The 16,175-nt window shown below is 31.9% G+C and overlaps 2 protein-coding genes across 2 annotated transcripts; one reads left to right on the top strand and one right to left on the bottom strand.

Annotated features, from left to right (window-relative positions):
* Positions 1 to 241: 241 nt before the first annotated feature.
* Positions 242 to 6,437, top strand: LOC123219706 (exopolyphosphatase PRUNE1-like). Its single transcript, XM_044641693.1, has 13 exons — positions 242 to 331; positions 1,331 to 1,988; positions 2,502 to 2,686; positions 2,863 to 2,943; positions 3,026 to 3,067; positions 3,154 to 3,198; positions 4,106 to 4,192; positions 4,279 to 4,405; positions 4,493 to 4,573; positions 4,661 to 4,786; positions 5,558 to 5,622; positions 5,709 to 5,814; positions 6,232 to 6,437. Exons 1-13 carry the CDS (start codon positions 242 to 244, stop codon positions 6,339 to 6,341), a joined length of 1,803 nt encoding a protein of 600 aa, XP_044497628.1. The 3' UTR covers positions 6,342 to 6,437.
* A 5,107-nt stretch (positions 6,438 to 11,544) lies between these two features.
* Positions 11,545 to 15,936, bottom strand: LOC123218629 (beta-amyrin 28-monooxygenase-like). The gene is made up of 3 exons (XM_044640140.1): positions 14,870 to 15,936; positions 13,704 to 13,894; positions 11,545 to 12,163 (listed from the first exon to the last, which is right to left on the bottom strand). Exons 1-3 carry the CDS (start codon positions 15,813 to 15,815, stop codon positions 11,867 to 11,869), a joined length of 1,434 nt encoding a protein of 477 aa, XP_044496075.1. The 5' UTR covers positions 15,816 to 15,936; the 3' UTR covers positions 11,545 to 11,866.
* Positions 15,937 to 16,175: the final 239 nt, after the last annotated feature.

Here is a 16,175-nt window from a genome sequence, read left to right as displayed (position 1 = left end):
CATCACCTGTTTCGTTGTCATACCTAGTTGTTTGCGTTGCACGTGCGTGGCATGGCTGACTGAGAGTTGCATCATCTTTACAAATCGGTCGTGTTTTAAATTCCTAGACTAAGTCCCAAGTATGTTTCAAAACAGCGAAGCATGAATTTGTTTGTTGTTCAGACGTTTCTCTATGTAAAATGACGCTCGACAATTTCTACGGAGAGAGGCGGAGAGTTGCATGCATTTGTATGTAACTGTCATGGCGGAGCCTGCAAAGATTCTTTCGCTGTCCTCATCTCTATCTGCCGCCCCCCACTTCCTCAAAGCCTCCACCTCTTCACATTTACGCGTTTTCACAGTCGTCTCTTCCTCTTCCCAAACATGAAGCAACATAGAGTTGTCTCTCAGGTTTTTTTTCTTCTTGTTCTTGCACTTCTCTATTTGCTTTAGCTTTTGGATTGTAACTTCGCTGTAAAGTCATCAAAAACTCGAAATTAGGATTCTCTCTTGATCTAAGCGATTCTGTTTGTCACTTGTTGATTGAATTTTTGACTTAATTAGGATGAATAAGATTGATGTTCAAATCTTCTTTTTTCTAATGATTTTTTTTCACATATCAAGGAAGTTTTATGGTCTTTTCAATGATCAAACTTTTCTTAATTTGAAGTTTGATAGTGGAAAAGAATTGAGGTTATCTCATTCTAAATTTAGGGGTGGATTCAATTCAGCTCAATTTGAATCTATAGCTTAACCTAAATAAGATAATCTTGAGCTAGAGCTCCAATTTGATAGCTTGGATTGAGATAGACTAGTATCTCAATCTAGTTACACTGTTTATCCCACCGGTGGCACTATTTATCCTGCCAATAACTTTAACAAGTTTGAGCTTAAGTATGAGTTAGACATTAGAGATTCAATTTAAGCTAGATATTATGGATTCAAGCTTAGCTCCATTCAAATGGAATCCACCCCTAATTCTAATGGTGGATTTTTGACATAATGACAGGAAGTTTAGGAGAAAGAAAAAAGAGAAAATTCATTATGAAGAAGTTATTCAAATTCTTTAGGCTTCAGCTGCTTTCTCTGCTGATTACTAGATTTCATAGAGTGAAATTTCCAAATTATGACATTAAAATCAAATTGTCCAATTATAATTAGGGATGCTTAAACTTTGATTTTATCCTACCTTCAAACTACTGTTTGTTCTTTGTTCCATGTATATCAGAATTCTTAAATTTCATGAAGAACTTGTTGAACGCCACCAGAAACTAGTTGTTCTTTACAAAAGTCAAATTTACTAATCCTTTGAGCTTATCATAATAATTCTGTCCGATTCATATGATTCCAGGAACCATATGTTCGTTCCAGGGAGAACCCATATTTCAGAGGTCTCCTCAGAGCTGACTCCATAATTAATCAAGCTCCGGCTCCAGCGCCGGTATTTCCCGGGACTCCGGACAGTGGCAAGATTTTGCAGCCCACATCAGGCATCATCACCAACCCAGAACAAAAGAAACTAGAATTAGATATATTAGAACAGTCTATGGAGTCACCATTAATGGAAGATTCAGCCTCTGATATTATCCTGGAAGCTTTTACACCGCCTTCCACTAAATCTTTGTCAAAGATTTCCAAATCAACTTCATTTCCATTCAGAATTAATCAGTCAGAATCAAGCGTTGATTTTGGGGATCTGAAGAATTCAGTGAAGGCTTCAAGCCCCACGATTTCGGAAACAACTGGGAAGTATAGTTTTTCTCCGGAGTTGATGACACCAACATTTGTAAAATCATATAGCGTGAACAGAACAAAACCAAACCTGTCAAAGATTCCTCTTCCTCAATCTGCAGCTTCTTTCTATAATGGGTTTTCGCCAAGAGTGGAAATCGTGGAGTCCTGTGAAAGTATCAAGAGGCTTAATGCATATTTGAAGGCAAGAAAGAAAGATGTCAGAGATGGTGTCCCTGGAAAATTTTTACGTGCTGTGATTGCGCAAGATGTTTCTGGTAATCCCCGGAAATCAATTTCTATGTTTAACAAATTTTCTCATGTTTTCTCTCTCAGATTTAATTATAATCAATCGTAACTAAGTACAGCATATAGAATATTAAATTATAAGCTAAACCCAAATACATAACCAAAATTAGGAATATAATAAAACTAGCCGTGTCTCTCAATCCGCCAAGCCTGAAAATTGTAGGTAATGACTGGTTTTCTACTCTTGAAAATGTCCCTTATAACGGATGGAAAAAGTTAGAAAAAGAGATTAAACCAATTAATAAGAGATTACTGGATTCTTCTGTTAGAAGTTCAATAACTCAAAAGTCTATACTAAACTCTCTGTCTAAATAATAATTTGTTAAGTGTATTTGGTTTATTTTTATTAATCACTGTTAAGCACATTCATAATTTATCATTGGACTATTTAATTACCTAATTTTATTAACTAAAATTTGAATTGATGTTAGCCTATATCACAAAATTTCTAACATTTTCTGCTTTCAACTTCATGTATGCAGATGTTGGTGCTGTTGCTGCAACTCTTATGTATGCATTCTACTTAAGTTTATTCAGTGAAAATGACATTTTCTGCACAGTGCCTGTCATCAACATGAAGAGACTAGACCTGAATTCTCAGGCTGAGATTAAATGGATATTGGACTCATGCCAAATACACGAGTCATCACTGATATTTATCGATGAGGTATTTCTATTTCAACTTCAAACACTACATAATTGGGTATATAAATTATGTATCATAATGTGATTAAATGATTATGTATTCAAAAGTGTGTGCACATTTGTGGTTAAATTCAATCTGCATTCAGACTGATCCTATAATTCACATGATTCTTTCTCTTACTGGGGAGTTTTGGGCAGATTGATCTATCATATTATGATCTGTTTGGAAGTCTTAAAGTTGTTCTAATAAATGGCCACAAGCTTCCAGCAAAACAAGAGGTAAAAATTATTGTAAAAACTTGCTTTACTCTTCTGGTTGCTAATACAAATAATCATTTATCTGGGCATCTTGCTGGTACAGGCACTTAAAGAGGCAATTGTTGAAATCTTCAACTGTAGAAAGGTCTGGCTAATTCGCTCAACCTTGTTGAAACTCTGCAATTTCCATATCGCTTCCACAGGAAAATTGATGTTTGCTGCTTTTTACAGGGTGAAACTGTTTATGCTTGGGTTGAGACTGTCACTGTGGAGCAGGTATTTATCTAGCTTTTGAGTATTGGTATGAGATGTCTTTTTATAATTGAGTGATTTTAAATTAAAGATGAAATAATATACAATCCCATGATGACACATTATTTAAATACTAAATTAGATTTTTCAAATTTAGATACATATAATATTATTTAAACTTTAAAGTACGCATGCACTTCTATATATACTTTGAGATCCTACTATTTTGAATTTTTATACCATTGTCTTCTGTCTAGGGCGCAAACCAGCAAAGCTGAATAATGTTTGACCCGAGTTCAACTCTAGAGAATATATATAGAGCTCGATCTTGCCAAACCAATAAGATCTTGACTCAAGCTTGAGCTTGAGACAAAAACAGCTTCCAGCGCGGCTAAAAATTATACTTTAACCTCTTAATTTAAAAAGTGTATTTAAACTCATAACTTTTATATTTATTAATCACCTTTTAAACACTAAATCCTAAATTCAAAGTTAAAATAAAAAATTGGTGTGTAAGTGCAAGATTTCAACTTTTTAGGGTTTTATAATAATTTACGCAAGCTAAACCGTGAGTTAGCAAGCTCACATAACCAACCAATATCAAGCTCGAATTCAATTCAAAAGCCAGATTCAAGCAACTCAAACGCAAGCCCAGCTCAAGATAAGCTGGGCTGGACTTGTTTGCAGTCCCACTTATGTCCTCCTCGTAACTAATACAACTAGTGTCACATTCCACATTGTCAACTGAATTAGTCTGAATTCGATTTATAAGGCTTTTGTTCCTCAAGTGCTTTCAGAGCTGAATGTTGAAATGGATATATTTACAGTATCATCATACACAAACCTCAACTTCCTTTCCTTCAAGCTTGAGCTATATATTCTATGTAGTCTGGTTTTCCATTGATATTGCAATTGTGAAATGTGATTATAGGATTGTTCATGTTGCACTCTAGTTGCTGAAATGTTTGCAATGACTTCACCTGAGATTCTGGCAGGGAAAGCATTCAGTAGACTTCTGGTACTTTCTACTTCTTCAATAATGCTTTATTTCCATCAACACATCAACAACCCACACAGTTTAATGCTTTTCCTCTCCATATGCAGCTCGCCGGCATACTTTTAGAGACTGCCAACCTAACAAACGCTCTTTGCACCTCCAAAGATCAATATATTGCCACACTGTTACTCAATGGAGCCGGCCGTTTTGGCTGCAGTGGTCTTTATCAAATACGTACGATCTTTTTATGCCCTTCGTCATTTTTCTCTCCCTATTGCACCAGTGAAGCTCATTTGTAGAGATTCAACTTGGTATTTGCAGTGAGATACTTAATGCACGATGTGTCTGGTCTCAAAGTATCGGATATTTTGCGAAAGGACTTCAAAAAATGGTCAAGAATTGGTATGAACTTGCTATATTTCTGGTGTCATTGCTAAATGATGCAAAATCAAGATCTAGATGATACAGATTTTTGTTGCCTTGAACCAGGGAAATTGGACGAGGTTGCTTCGAAATCAATGGTTTCACATATTGGGATGAGTTCTATAGGAATTTCAGTTCAGCAGCTTCTTTCTCATGACGATGCTTCAACTCAAGAGATCAAATATTTCCAGCGTGAGTTGTTGAATTAATCCATTCTCAAAACTGATTTTACAGGGCATAATGATATGAACAATATTATGTGCACCTATTTTTAGTACTCAATTAGTATTGAAATAACGTATTTTCATGTGATTTGATGTTTTTTTTATTTATTAATTCAAAATCATCGAGACATATGATCTCAAGGGGGGATACAAATTGGGTCAAACTCAAACACTCTTAGCTTGAGTTCGATTTGAATAAAAAATAATCTAACTCTAGTTTGGCTTGAGTTCGTCAAGCCGAAATTAAAAGTGACTTGAGTTTGACTTGAATAAAAAAGATTTAGTCTGGTTTGGCTCGACTTCGGTTCGAATTCAAAGCTCAAATCAATAGTCGAATTCATAGCTTGTTTCAACTCGAGTTCATGGTTTCAATCAAGAGTTTGAATTTATAGCTCATTGACAAAACGATATTGTTTCATCCAAATAATAAGCATAGACATGAATTCAAGCCAAACGGAGTCATAAATTTGAATAATTGATTTGAGCCATGAATTCAAACTAAGCTGAACATCTTCTAATTCGAGTTTGACTTAGTTTAAAAAACAAACCAAATCTTTTGGCTTGAGTTCAAATCTAATTGAACCGAATTGAGCTAGCTTCTAAACCCAGCTAACTCAGTTTGGATCTAACTCTAATAATCGGTTATCCAATTGAATACTCAAACTAGGTGAGCATAATTTTATTGTAATGATATAGATTAAGCATTCAACCTTCTCAATTTTTTGTTGCAAATTTGCAGAACTAGAGAAGGTTCAGTTACTCATGATCGTTTCCGGGTACTATGATCAACAAAAGAACTTCAAGGTTTGTACAGATTGTGACTTTATATTTTTACATTATTTATCCGAATAAACAATGGATTTCTTGCTCATTTCTTTGTTATGATTTAGAGAGAAATTCTGGTTTTGGCTGAATCCGTGGAGCTCATGAGGAGCTTACTCTCCTTCTTCAATTCAAATGCCTCACAGCTGCCACTAAAAGTTCTACAGATTCCAGGTTATTTAATTGAGCAATACTATGTGTACCTATTTTAGGTACATATATACACACTCATATGTGTCATGATATGATTGGTTATTGTTTTATTCTTAATTCAAAATCATCCAGTCACATGATGACACATATAAATGTGTACACATTTGTGTACCCAAAATGGGTACACATAGTTTTATTGTATTTAATTTGACAGCAAAAACATTTTCATCACTGTTTTGTTTTTTAGATTTACAACTCAAAACATGTCGTCACTGCTTAGAAGCTCATAGATTTATTTAACCAATTTTCTTTTGATATTTGTACATATCTATTTTCTTTCTTGTGTTTTATTGATACTAGATTTATTTAAAAGTGTTACCCTCAATTTACACGCTATGAATTCAACTGAACTCTTTCTTAAATGTTGTGATCATGCAGGCCTTAGAGAGGAGATGAAGGCATTCGAGATCGACAAAGTTACATCGAGGAAGACCATTGAACGACTGCTCGAAGAATTCAATGGCACATCAAAACCTAATGCTGGTTAATCCTGAACACACTGACAACAAATCAAGAAAAAACTATGAAAAAAGAAATCTGTGTGTATATTTGTAATACATGAGCAAAGTTTGAAAACCATAACTGATTCCCTTTTTATTTGCTGATTTTTTCTGTTGTATTGAGATGAATAAAAATGCATAATATTTTCCAAATTTTTTGAAAAAAAATTTCAAGAGTAACACTATTAATACAAATAAATCTTATTAATTTATAGATACAATTTGATATGATAGTTTGTTAATTGATTGATTTTGAAGTGAGAGAAAAAGTAAATAATTATATCACTTAATCATGTGTTTTTCCCTTATTATATGGATAAATTAGTAATATACATATTTTTACTATAATTTTAAACATTAATTTTTAAAATCGGACATAATATTCCTTGATAAGAATTTTATGAGTCATACGTACAAAAATTTGTATTTTCAAACTTTGGACTTGCATGATTTTTTAACTTCGATAATATTACATGAACAAACAATTGTATCACTATTTTTTAGGGTATTTCTTTTTTATTTTCTCTAATGATTTTTGATTTTTTTTCAATGATTCTTTTGAATTTAAATGATTCTTCTTCTTTCTCTCTGACCTATATTCTTTATTTTTGTTCTTAGCATTATTGGTTACTATTTGAGCAATCTAAGCCGAGTTTTGAGTTGATCATTCTAGAGTCAATCCAATCTTGAATTGGCTCTCATCTAGATTGACTCAGACTGCATCCACCTCTAATTATTATGAGTTACCTAATTTACTATGATTTGGAAGAATACTTTATTATTATGTAGCCAATTTACCATGCTAAGTAATAACTTAGAATCGGCCAAAGGACTGTTTCACCCCCAAGTTTTAGTGTATTCTTAAAATCACACCCACAGGGTTTGAAAAACCGAGGTCCTACCCATGGACTAACTTCTGTTAAAAATGTAAGGGCAAAATCATTATTTCATTAATTATATTAAAAAAAAATTGATTATGTTTTTCTCCCACAGTTTTAAAAACTAACAAATTTATTGGAGAAAAAGCTTCAACTCGCCATCTCATCGGCCATCTCACCGGCCACCTTCGAAGCTTCCAAAAGACTCACCAGAGACTTATCTTCGTTGATTCCAGAAGAATCGATAAAGACCCATCTTCGTTGATTTTAGATGAATTGACGGAGACAAGGGTCTTCATTGTTTCTAGAAGAATTGATGAAGATGCTCATCTTCGTCGATTCGTCTGGAATCGACGAAGATTTAGTTGATTCAAATGAGTCGACGCATCTTCGTCTCCTCTTCTTCCATCGAAGAGTGAAGATCTGGTGGCTGACGAGTAGCGGGTTGAAGTGTTGTCGTCGGTTGTCAAAGATGGTGGCTAGAGAACGTCTGAAAAATAATTCCTAGGTTTTGGGGGGTGAAAATGTTACTTTTAAAGATTAGAAAACTTCAGGCAAAAGTGAAGTTGTTAGCTTTTATAACGATAAGGAAAAAATTTAATGAATTTTATATTTTTTAATATAATTAATGAAATGATGATTTTACCATTATTTTTTTTAGAAGTTAGCTTATGAGTGAAACTTCGGTTTTTCAAACCCTGTAGGTGAAATAGTCCTACGGCCTTTAGAATGTAAACACCCCTGCCCGGGTTAGGCCCTAGGCCCCGGGTACATTAAAACAAAACCCAAGCCCAGGCTATCAATTTTTAACATCCGCAAGTAGCGTGATTATTTTTAAAAGGGTGGAATTGTGATAATGCCCAATAAGCTAAGACTGAATGCGATCCAGGCTGTTTTGGGCTTAGATAGTGACTCAAATTGAACAATCCAAGTTTGAGCTGGGTTAACTCCCGCTCAACTCAATTGAGTAGTTGACAGATTCATTTTTTGGGCAACTTAACTTTTCTTCTTCCTTGGTTTCTTTTCCAACAATGCTTTTTCTTCACTTTATCAGGTGATCCTTCTTCTTTTTCAACTATTTTTGGGCAAACTCATCACCAAACAAACAAGATGAACTTAATCTCAAGCTTGCTGTTTTGTATTTAAACCAAGTTCAAGCTAATTCTTGTATGGACTTCTCTTGAATCTACCCTTAAATATTTTTTTCTAAGCAAAAATATATTAAGGAAAAAAAAAAAAAAACGGGCTCAGAGACTGAACCCGAATACAACCTAAGCTTGCCCTGCCAGAGGCAAGACAGCAAAACACAAGCAAAAGCACTAACCTGCGAACACCACACCTTTGGCCACTCCTCTTGAGATCCTATCAATGCACTTACAGTGAGAGGGCTCAAAAGGCAGGCGAAAGGAAAAACTCGAATAACAATACTAGGGAAACAAGCAGGTTGCCCAAGAGACACAAGCAGAACAAAATCTAATTTACATGCCAAAAATGCCACAGACAAAAAAAAGAAAGCTGAAAAGGAGCTGTAACGTGATCTTCTCAAATTGCAGGGCCGTTTAGAAGGGGGGCCCAGGAGGCTAAAAACAGAAGGAGACGCAGCTTTTGAAGTCAACATCTTTGGGGCAGCCAACCAGGAAGCAAGCAGACAAATGCCTGCAGGTGGGGCTAAAAGAAGGAGTCATGGTGCTGCAAAAATCAAACTTTTGGAATCTGGAAATATCCGCGTCAGACTGGGTGAGCAGACTACACATTATATTAGACATTAAAGAAGTATAAAATAATGAATATTACTTCTCATTGATTAAAAAATTAATAAATATAATTGTACAAAAACTTCCAAAAGGAATTTACAAAATCTGGAAAAAAAAAAAAGTATTGAAGATATTGTCTAATGCTTAGATACTAACTAACAATTATTCGATCTCTTGTTTTGGATATAGACATTGTGCCAGGTCAAAATAAATGTATATTCTTTGTAGTGCTTATTCCTTTATAATAAAACAATATATATAAATAATATATATAATTTTACACATAAACAATTATATTTCCCGTATGATTGAGTATTATTTTATTTCTAATTTAAAATTAATCCATGCACAAATCACTACTCATTCCTTTATGAAATTACATATATTTCCTGAGATTTTGATTCATGTAAGACCATCCACATTGACATTTTATAGGCCAGACGACAATGCCCCACCCAAGGTTTGATGAAATGACAAATTTCCACCCTTTAAGTTTCAAAAAGCCAAAGTCCCACTATTATACACCTCTGTTAGTGAATTTGTTTTGTTTTTCTAAAATGACTATTTTACCCTTTTATTGAAATTACAAAACTGTCATTAAAACTTAATATAAATATTAGAGTCATACCAATACTTGGAATGCCCTACAATTTGAATTTGTAAAACTCTCTAAATTACTTGCATTGAAGTGACAAGTCTTCTTCAGCTAAATCACAATTTTCAACGGGTAAAAAAAATCTGGATATGGGTTTCAGAGAAGGGAGCTAGTCAACATATAGTAGGTTATTAGGCTCCTCAAGGTTAACTTTATTTTAAGGTTCATAATCTTTAATTGTATTAGACTTAAATTTATTTGATCATTTAAACTCATTTGTAAATTGTCATTAGATTATTAAATTACTCAATTTAGTTAAACCAAAATTATTATTAATGTTTGCCCATATTAGGAAATTCTCTAACAAAAGAAGCAATGATACCATGTAAATAAGTTTTGAGAAAAATGACAGAAAATTTAAGGATGAATTGCGCATTGCTTACTTTGTGGCAGATTACATTCCTTTTTAACTTGGTTCATGTTAGAAGCTGACAACTTGAGTGAAATTGAGCAAAAAGCAATCTTAACCATTCATTAGAAGCAAAAACAAACACAAAATGTGGCAATAGATGCCATAGGATTTGAATTTCTGATGGGATTTGAGAGAATTAGGTTTTGCTATTGAATTGTGCTTTTGAGGCTTTGCTCTTCAAGTGCTTCAAACAAAAAGGTTGGGTATGTACGACCCAGTTTGGTGTAGTTTGTGAGTTTTTTCAAACAAAACTGACAAAACAGTTTGAACTTATTAAAATCATTTACTTTTAAATATATATTATTTAATAAAATTAATTGAATGATAGTTTTCTTAGTAATAATATAAACATATAAACTAAATACGAAATATATATACAATATACATGTACAGAAAATGATAAAATAAATATGAAAAAACAAGTTGTACATTTAATTACTTATTGAAAAATTATATCATATATAATTATATATATATTTTTAAAAAATATGGTTTACGGTATTGTTCAGTTTGAAAATCGTTAAAATTGTAACCTAAACTGAAAACTATTTTTCAAAAACTTATCTATGCAAACCAAACTATTTTACAAATCAAAACAAACCAAATTATAACTTTTAAACAGTTTGGTTTGATTTTATGTTTTGAACTGAATTATATACATCACAATAAAAGGGTAAAGCTTTGTTTCCAAAAGAGTAAATAACATTTCCCCACTCTAGTTGGCATAAATAACATATTTCTACCTAAAATCAAGCTCTCTTAAAAAAATAATAGTGTAAGGGTAAAATAGTAATTTTATTATCCATTAATTGAAAAAGGAAAAAGCAATTGTCTTATGATAAGACCCCAATGTTTGAAAATGACAATTTAACCTTAAACAAAATTTAAAAACTAACAAAAATCCTTGAAATTTTTTATAAGTCCCATATATTTTTAAAATACTATTATGAACCCAATAGTTTGTACCATATTTACATTTCTAGTTTGTTGTATTTTGTTAATTTTTTAAGACTATTGATGAGACATGTTAAAATTTAAAAAAATTAGAAATAACCCAAAATTTTTTCAATTTTCTAAAAAAGCCCTAAAAGTTTTCATAATTTAATATTTTCAAAATTACAGTTTGCTCCAAAATACATATCATTGACACCCCTATCTGTGGGAAAAGAGGAAGACATGAGTGACAGTGAAAGGAAATGAGAAAAAAATAGATTCTTATATAATTTGGTTATACAAGGGTTTATTATTTATTTTTATTAATTTGAAGTAATATTATAATTTTGAAAAATGAAATAGTAGGGATAAAATTGTAATTCACTTCCTAATATTGCTTTTATTAATAGAGTTTAACTTTGGGTGGGAAAATGTTAGTTATGCCAATTAAGGATGGAAAAGTGTATTACAGCCAAACCTTAGGTGGGAACAGTATTCACTCTTTCGAAAGGGGAAAAACGCAGGCAGATTTTGCTTGTAATAAAAGCTCAAGCATTGCATGCAAACTGACAGAGTTTTATAACAAATTATGTGGAGAGACACCATAAACATTAGCTAACCGATTTCAACCATTAGATTGATACTCGTACTCTTGACTAGTATTAATCCAACAGCTAGTACCGATTTATTTATTAACATAACCATTCCCGTAGTAGAAGCTTTTACATATAATTTAAACAATATTATGTGTACATAGTTTTAAGTATTTAATTGGATATTCATAAAACATGTTATCATCAAATTCAATGATAACATATTATCTGAGTACCAAATTAACTATTCAAAATTAGGTACACATAATTTTATTGATATAATTTATCCTAGTGATGATAAAGACGAGTTGGAAGTCCTTGTTCTGGAAATGGCATCGTATCGCCTAGGATTCTTTCCTTTGGAAGGACCATTTCCCATCTGAATCTCTTGACCAGATTGTGAACAAAAGTGAGTGTTACTAATCGAGCATACTCTTTTCCTGGGCACATCCGAGGTCCTCCCCCAAATGGAACAAATGTGAAAAGAGGTAAGTTGCTTGTTTCACCATGTCTTGATGGATCAAAGTTTTCTGGGTTTGGAAAATATTTAGGGTTCTTGTTTGTTGAATTTACATTCCAGTATACCTGTAAAAAAATTACACTAATCAAATCATCATGAATAAATAAAGTGAATAAAATTATAATAATAAAACTAGAGGCACCCAAATTTAGGTATTCGATTGAGTGTTATTATATGATTAAGTGATTTTAAATTAAGTATAAATAATACCAAATTAAATAATAACACATCATCTAGCTATTCAAAATTAGAGACACTTAACATTGCTTATAAAATTATAAATAAGTGAAGTTAACTATGCTTTGATATAAAAAAAAAAAAACATTTTCCCACCCAAGGTTTGGTCTAAAAATTTTTCCCATCCCTTGTTGGCTTAATTAACATTTTCTCACCTAAAATTAAACTTTGTTTTAAAAAAAACAGCGTAAGGTTAAAATAGTAATTTAACCATCCATTTAAAAAATTAGTTGTCTTACAGATCAAACTCAAATGTATTAAACATGAAAATTTAACTTTTAAAAAATTTTGAAAACTCATAAATCAAATTTTAAAATTTTTTTATAGTACCATTTACATCATTAATTTGTTATATTATGTTTAATTATTAGGGGTCTAATTATTATTTTTTAAATTATTTAAGGGTATATTAAATTTTAAAAATTTTAAAAACACCTCTAATTTTTTTTTTTCAAATTTTCAAAACCTTTAAAAATTTCATTAACACTTTTAATATTTTCAAAAATTATAATTTATCTCTAGACATACAATTATATCATTGAAACTCTTATATATAACAATAAAAAAAAATAGAAGTGAGGGTAAAAGAAAAGAGAAAGTTTTATAAGATCCACAAAGTACTACAATATTAATGATTTTTCCATAATGTAAAATATCATATATTTTTAATTTCCACATATACACACAAGAAAATATATATGATCCTTGATGAATCTTTTCCCAAAAGATGACGAGACTTCAATAGATAGTGTTGATAGTAAAAGATAATAATTTTGTTGACGCACAAAAAATTCTGAACTTTTATTAGAGCATAGTTGGTGATGAAAACTAAAAGATTGGAATCGGGGCTTATTCAAATTATTTAAAGAGTGAGAACTTTATGACGAGATTGATATTTTAATATTGTTGACTCAGTATGTATAAAGTGCAGGGCTCGACTCCTCTTAAGATGTTTTTAGATGGGAAAGGAGAAGAAGGAAAAAATGGAGAGGAAAAAAAATATTTGACGCTAATATTAGCCTTCTGTATTGTACAAAATAATAAATCTAACTTTGTCGAATAGTCATTCGGATATATTAAGTACAAAATAATAAATTCTTCAAAATTAAAGGCTGGAGAATCATCATTTCATTGGAGTTCGGGTGGGAAGTACAACTAGATACTGTAAATTTTCATAGATATACTAGAAAGAGCTACCAATCCTTAAATATATCATGGTAAATTAAATAGACAGAATATATCTTTAAATAATTAATAAAATTATATATATTAAATTTTAAATATTTAATTAAATATTTAAATAATATATTATTATGTGATAATATTAAATTATTTAAATACTAACATAATTACTATAATCTCACGTACCTTCCATCCTTTAGGGACAGTGTAACCGGCGTATGTAAAATCAGTCATGACCTCTCTAATTATGGTTCCTTGAATTGCTGGTTTGACTCTCATAACTTCACATAATACATTCCAGGAATATTTCATCTTCTGGATGTCATCCCGATTCAACAGCTCCTCAGGCTTCTTACAGGCTGCGATTTCTTGTTGCTCTAATATATAAATCAAGACACCAACTTAATTAGAATGGGACTTTTGTAAATTGTCACATCATCATCTATTCATCAACTTTGGAAATGATCTGTCTGTTTTAATTAGAAACGACCAAATTGTGTACTTCTGAAACAACTTTTCCTTCTTGTGTACTTTTGAAATAAGTTTTCCTTAAAATTTTTGGCCTATTTATGCAATAGCGCTAGTGGTTTTAACAAAAATTGTATACTAATAATAAGTATTAATTTATAAATTAATAATAATATATTTTTATATAATTAGATGATATTAAAATAAGAATAAAATAATATCTAATTATATTATATTATTTATATACAAATTAATACTTATTGTTAATATTTATATTTTATTCTACAACAATGTTATAAGAAGTTTGTCAGGTTTGCTGTGGTAAAACGTCAGCGTATTTCCCAAAACCACAAGCACCATAATCCTAAGAATAAACAATAAAATTATGTATATAAACAAATTTTACTAATTTATTTATACAAATTGAGATAACAATATATGATTATTTATTTTTTCTTTTACTTTAAAATCATCTAATCACATATTGTTACATCAAGTTATATGAATAAGTTAGTAAAATTATTTATATATATAGTATTATTTAACAATAAAATTATTTGTACCTAATTTTAAGTATTCAATTAGATTATCAGATGATGTGTAATAAGTTTGTTGGTTTGTTGTGGCAAAACTGCATCGTATTTCACCAAACCATGAGCACCATAAACATAATAATAGAATTATGTACACCCGTTTTGAGTCCCTAATTAGGTATCTAGAGTATGTGTTATGATGTGATTAAATGATTTTGAATTAAGGATAAATAATATCAAATCACATGATAACACATTATCTAAATACCTAATTGAATACTCAAAATTAAATGCACATAACATTGATCTAACCTAATTTATAAAAGATTAAAGAGTGGCCAGGTTAAGCACCTTTCAGGACTTGATTGTATACATCAGGTCTTTCTCCGACATATTTCATGAATAAGGTCAAGACAGTAGCCACAGTGCCATAACCAACTACAAGGAAACCCAAGACTTTGTCTGCAATCTCAACCTCTGACATGCGTTGCCCGGATTCATCTGTAGCCAAAATAAAATGTGATAAACAATCCAGCGCCGTCGGTGCTCCTCTCGCCATTGCAGCTTTCTTCTCAGAAATTATCCTCAATAACTCCCCGTGAATTGCAGCTGCGGCTTTGCAGGCTTTATGAAAATTCGTCCCTGGAAAATTCAATGGAGCTGAAAACATCCCTACTTTCACATCATCAAGCCTGGCAACAGTCCTGGCAACAAGCCCAGGATCTTCAGTGCCCATGAATAATCGACAGGCAATGCATAAAGTTAGGGACTTGGCTAAAGGAAACGCCTTCACTTCATTGTGGTCTTCCCAGAAAGTTCGCATTTGTTGTTGAGTTATTGAATCCATTATGCCTATGCACCTGGCCAGGTCTTCAGTTTTCAAGAACCCAGGTAACGTTTTTACTGTTTTGAGTTCTTTTTTGATTTCAGAGCTGGGAGAATTGGAGAAGAAGATCTTTTGCATGGAATAGGGAAGAATTGGAGTGAAGAGTTTGTTTTCATTGCTGAAGATAAATTTATGGCCATCTGGACCGCAAATTACTGCAACTTCATCTCCAAGAATCTTGGTTTTGAAGATATCTGGTGAGTATTTCTTCATTCTGTCGAGCACAAACTTCTCTTGATGCCGGAATTGAATGGTTTCTCCGATGAAGGGCAATCCGAAGCTCCCTGGTGGGAGGTTTTTGTGCCTGGTTTTGAGTGAACGAATGCCAGAAGCAAGCATGAGAAGGGGAGCAAGATAGAAGAGGAAGAGATACGAGAACTCCATAAAGAATGGTTTTGAAATGATATCCATGGTGAAAGAATATGGAGTTCAATGTTTAGCAGAAGCTCAATTTATAGAGCCAATGCACTTACACGTTAGAGTGATTCGAGTCAAGTTGTGCTCGTGTTTGGGTATCTTAGAGCTCAAGGAGATTAGGTTCAAGCATGCTTAAATACTTAATTACTTCACTCACGGAAATAAAGTTAACCCAATTACAAAACTCTCGCATTGAAAATAGAACTTTAATAAGTCATTTCACCTGTTATTAACAAACTTAATTTTTTTTTTCATTTTTAACGCATTTTAATTTCTCTCTAATATTTTTTTCATCAGAAGATATAAATTAAAAAAATATAATTTTTATAAGTGAGTTTGCTTTTTTCAATCCCC

The sequence above is a fragment of the Mangifera indica genome, chromosome 6, assembly GCF_011075055.1.
Source record: "Mangifera indica cultivar Alphonso chromosome 6, CATAS_Mindica_2.1, whole genome shotgun sequence".
In the NCBI taxonomy this organism is placed as follows: Eukaryota; Viridiplantae; Streptophyta; class Magnoliopsida; order Sapindales; family Anacardiaceae; genus Mangifera; species Mangifera indica.
This window is presented reverse-complemented; position numbering and strand designations above follow the sequence as displayed.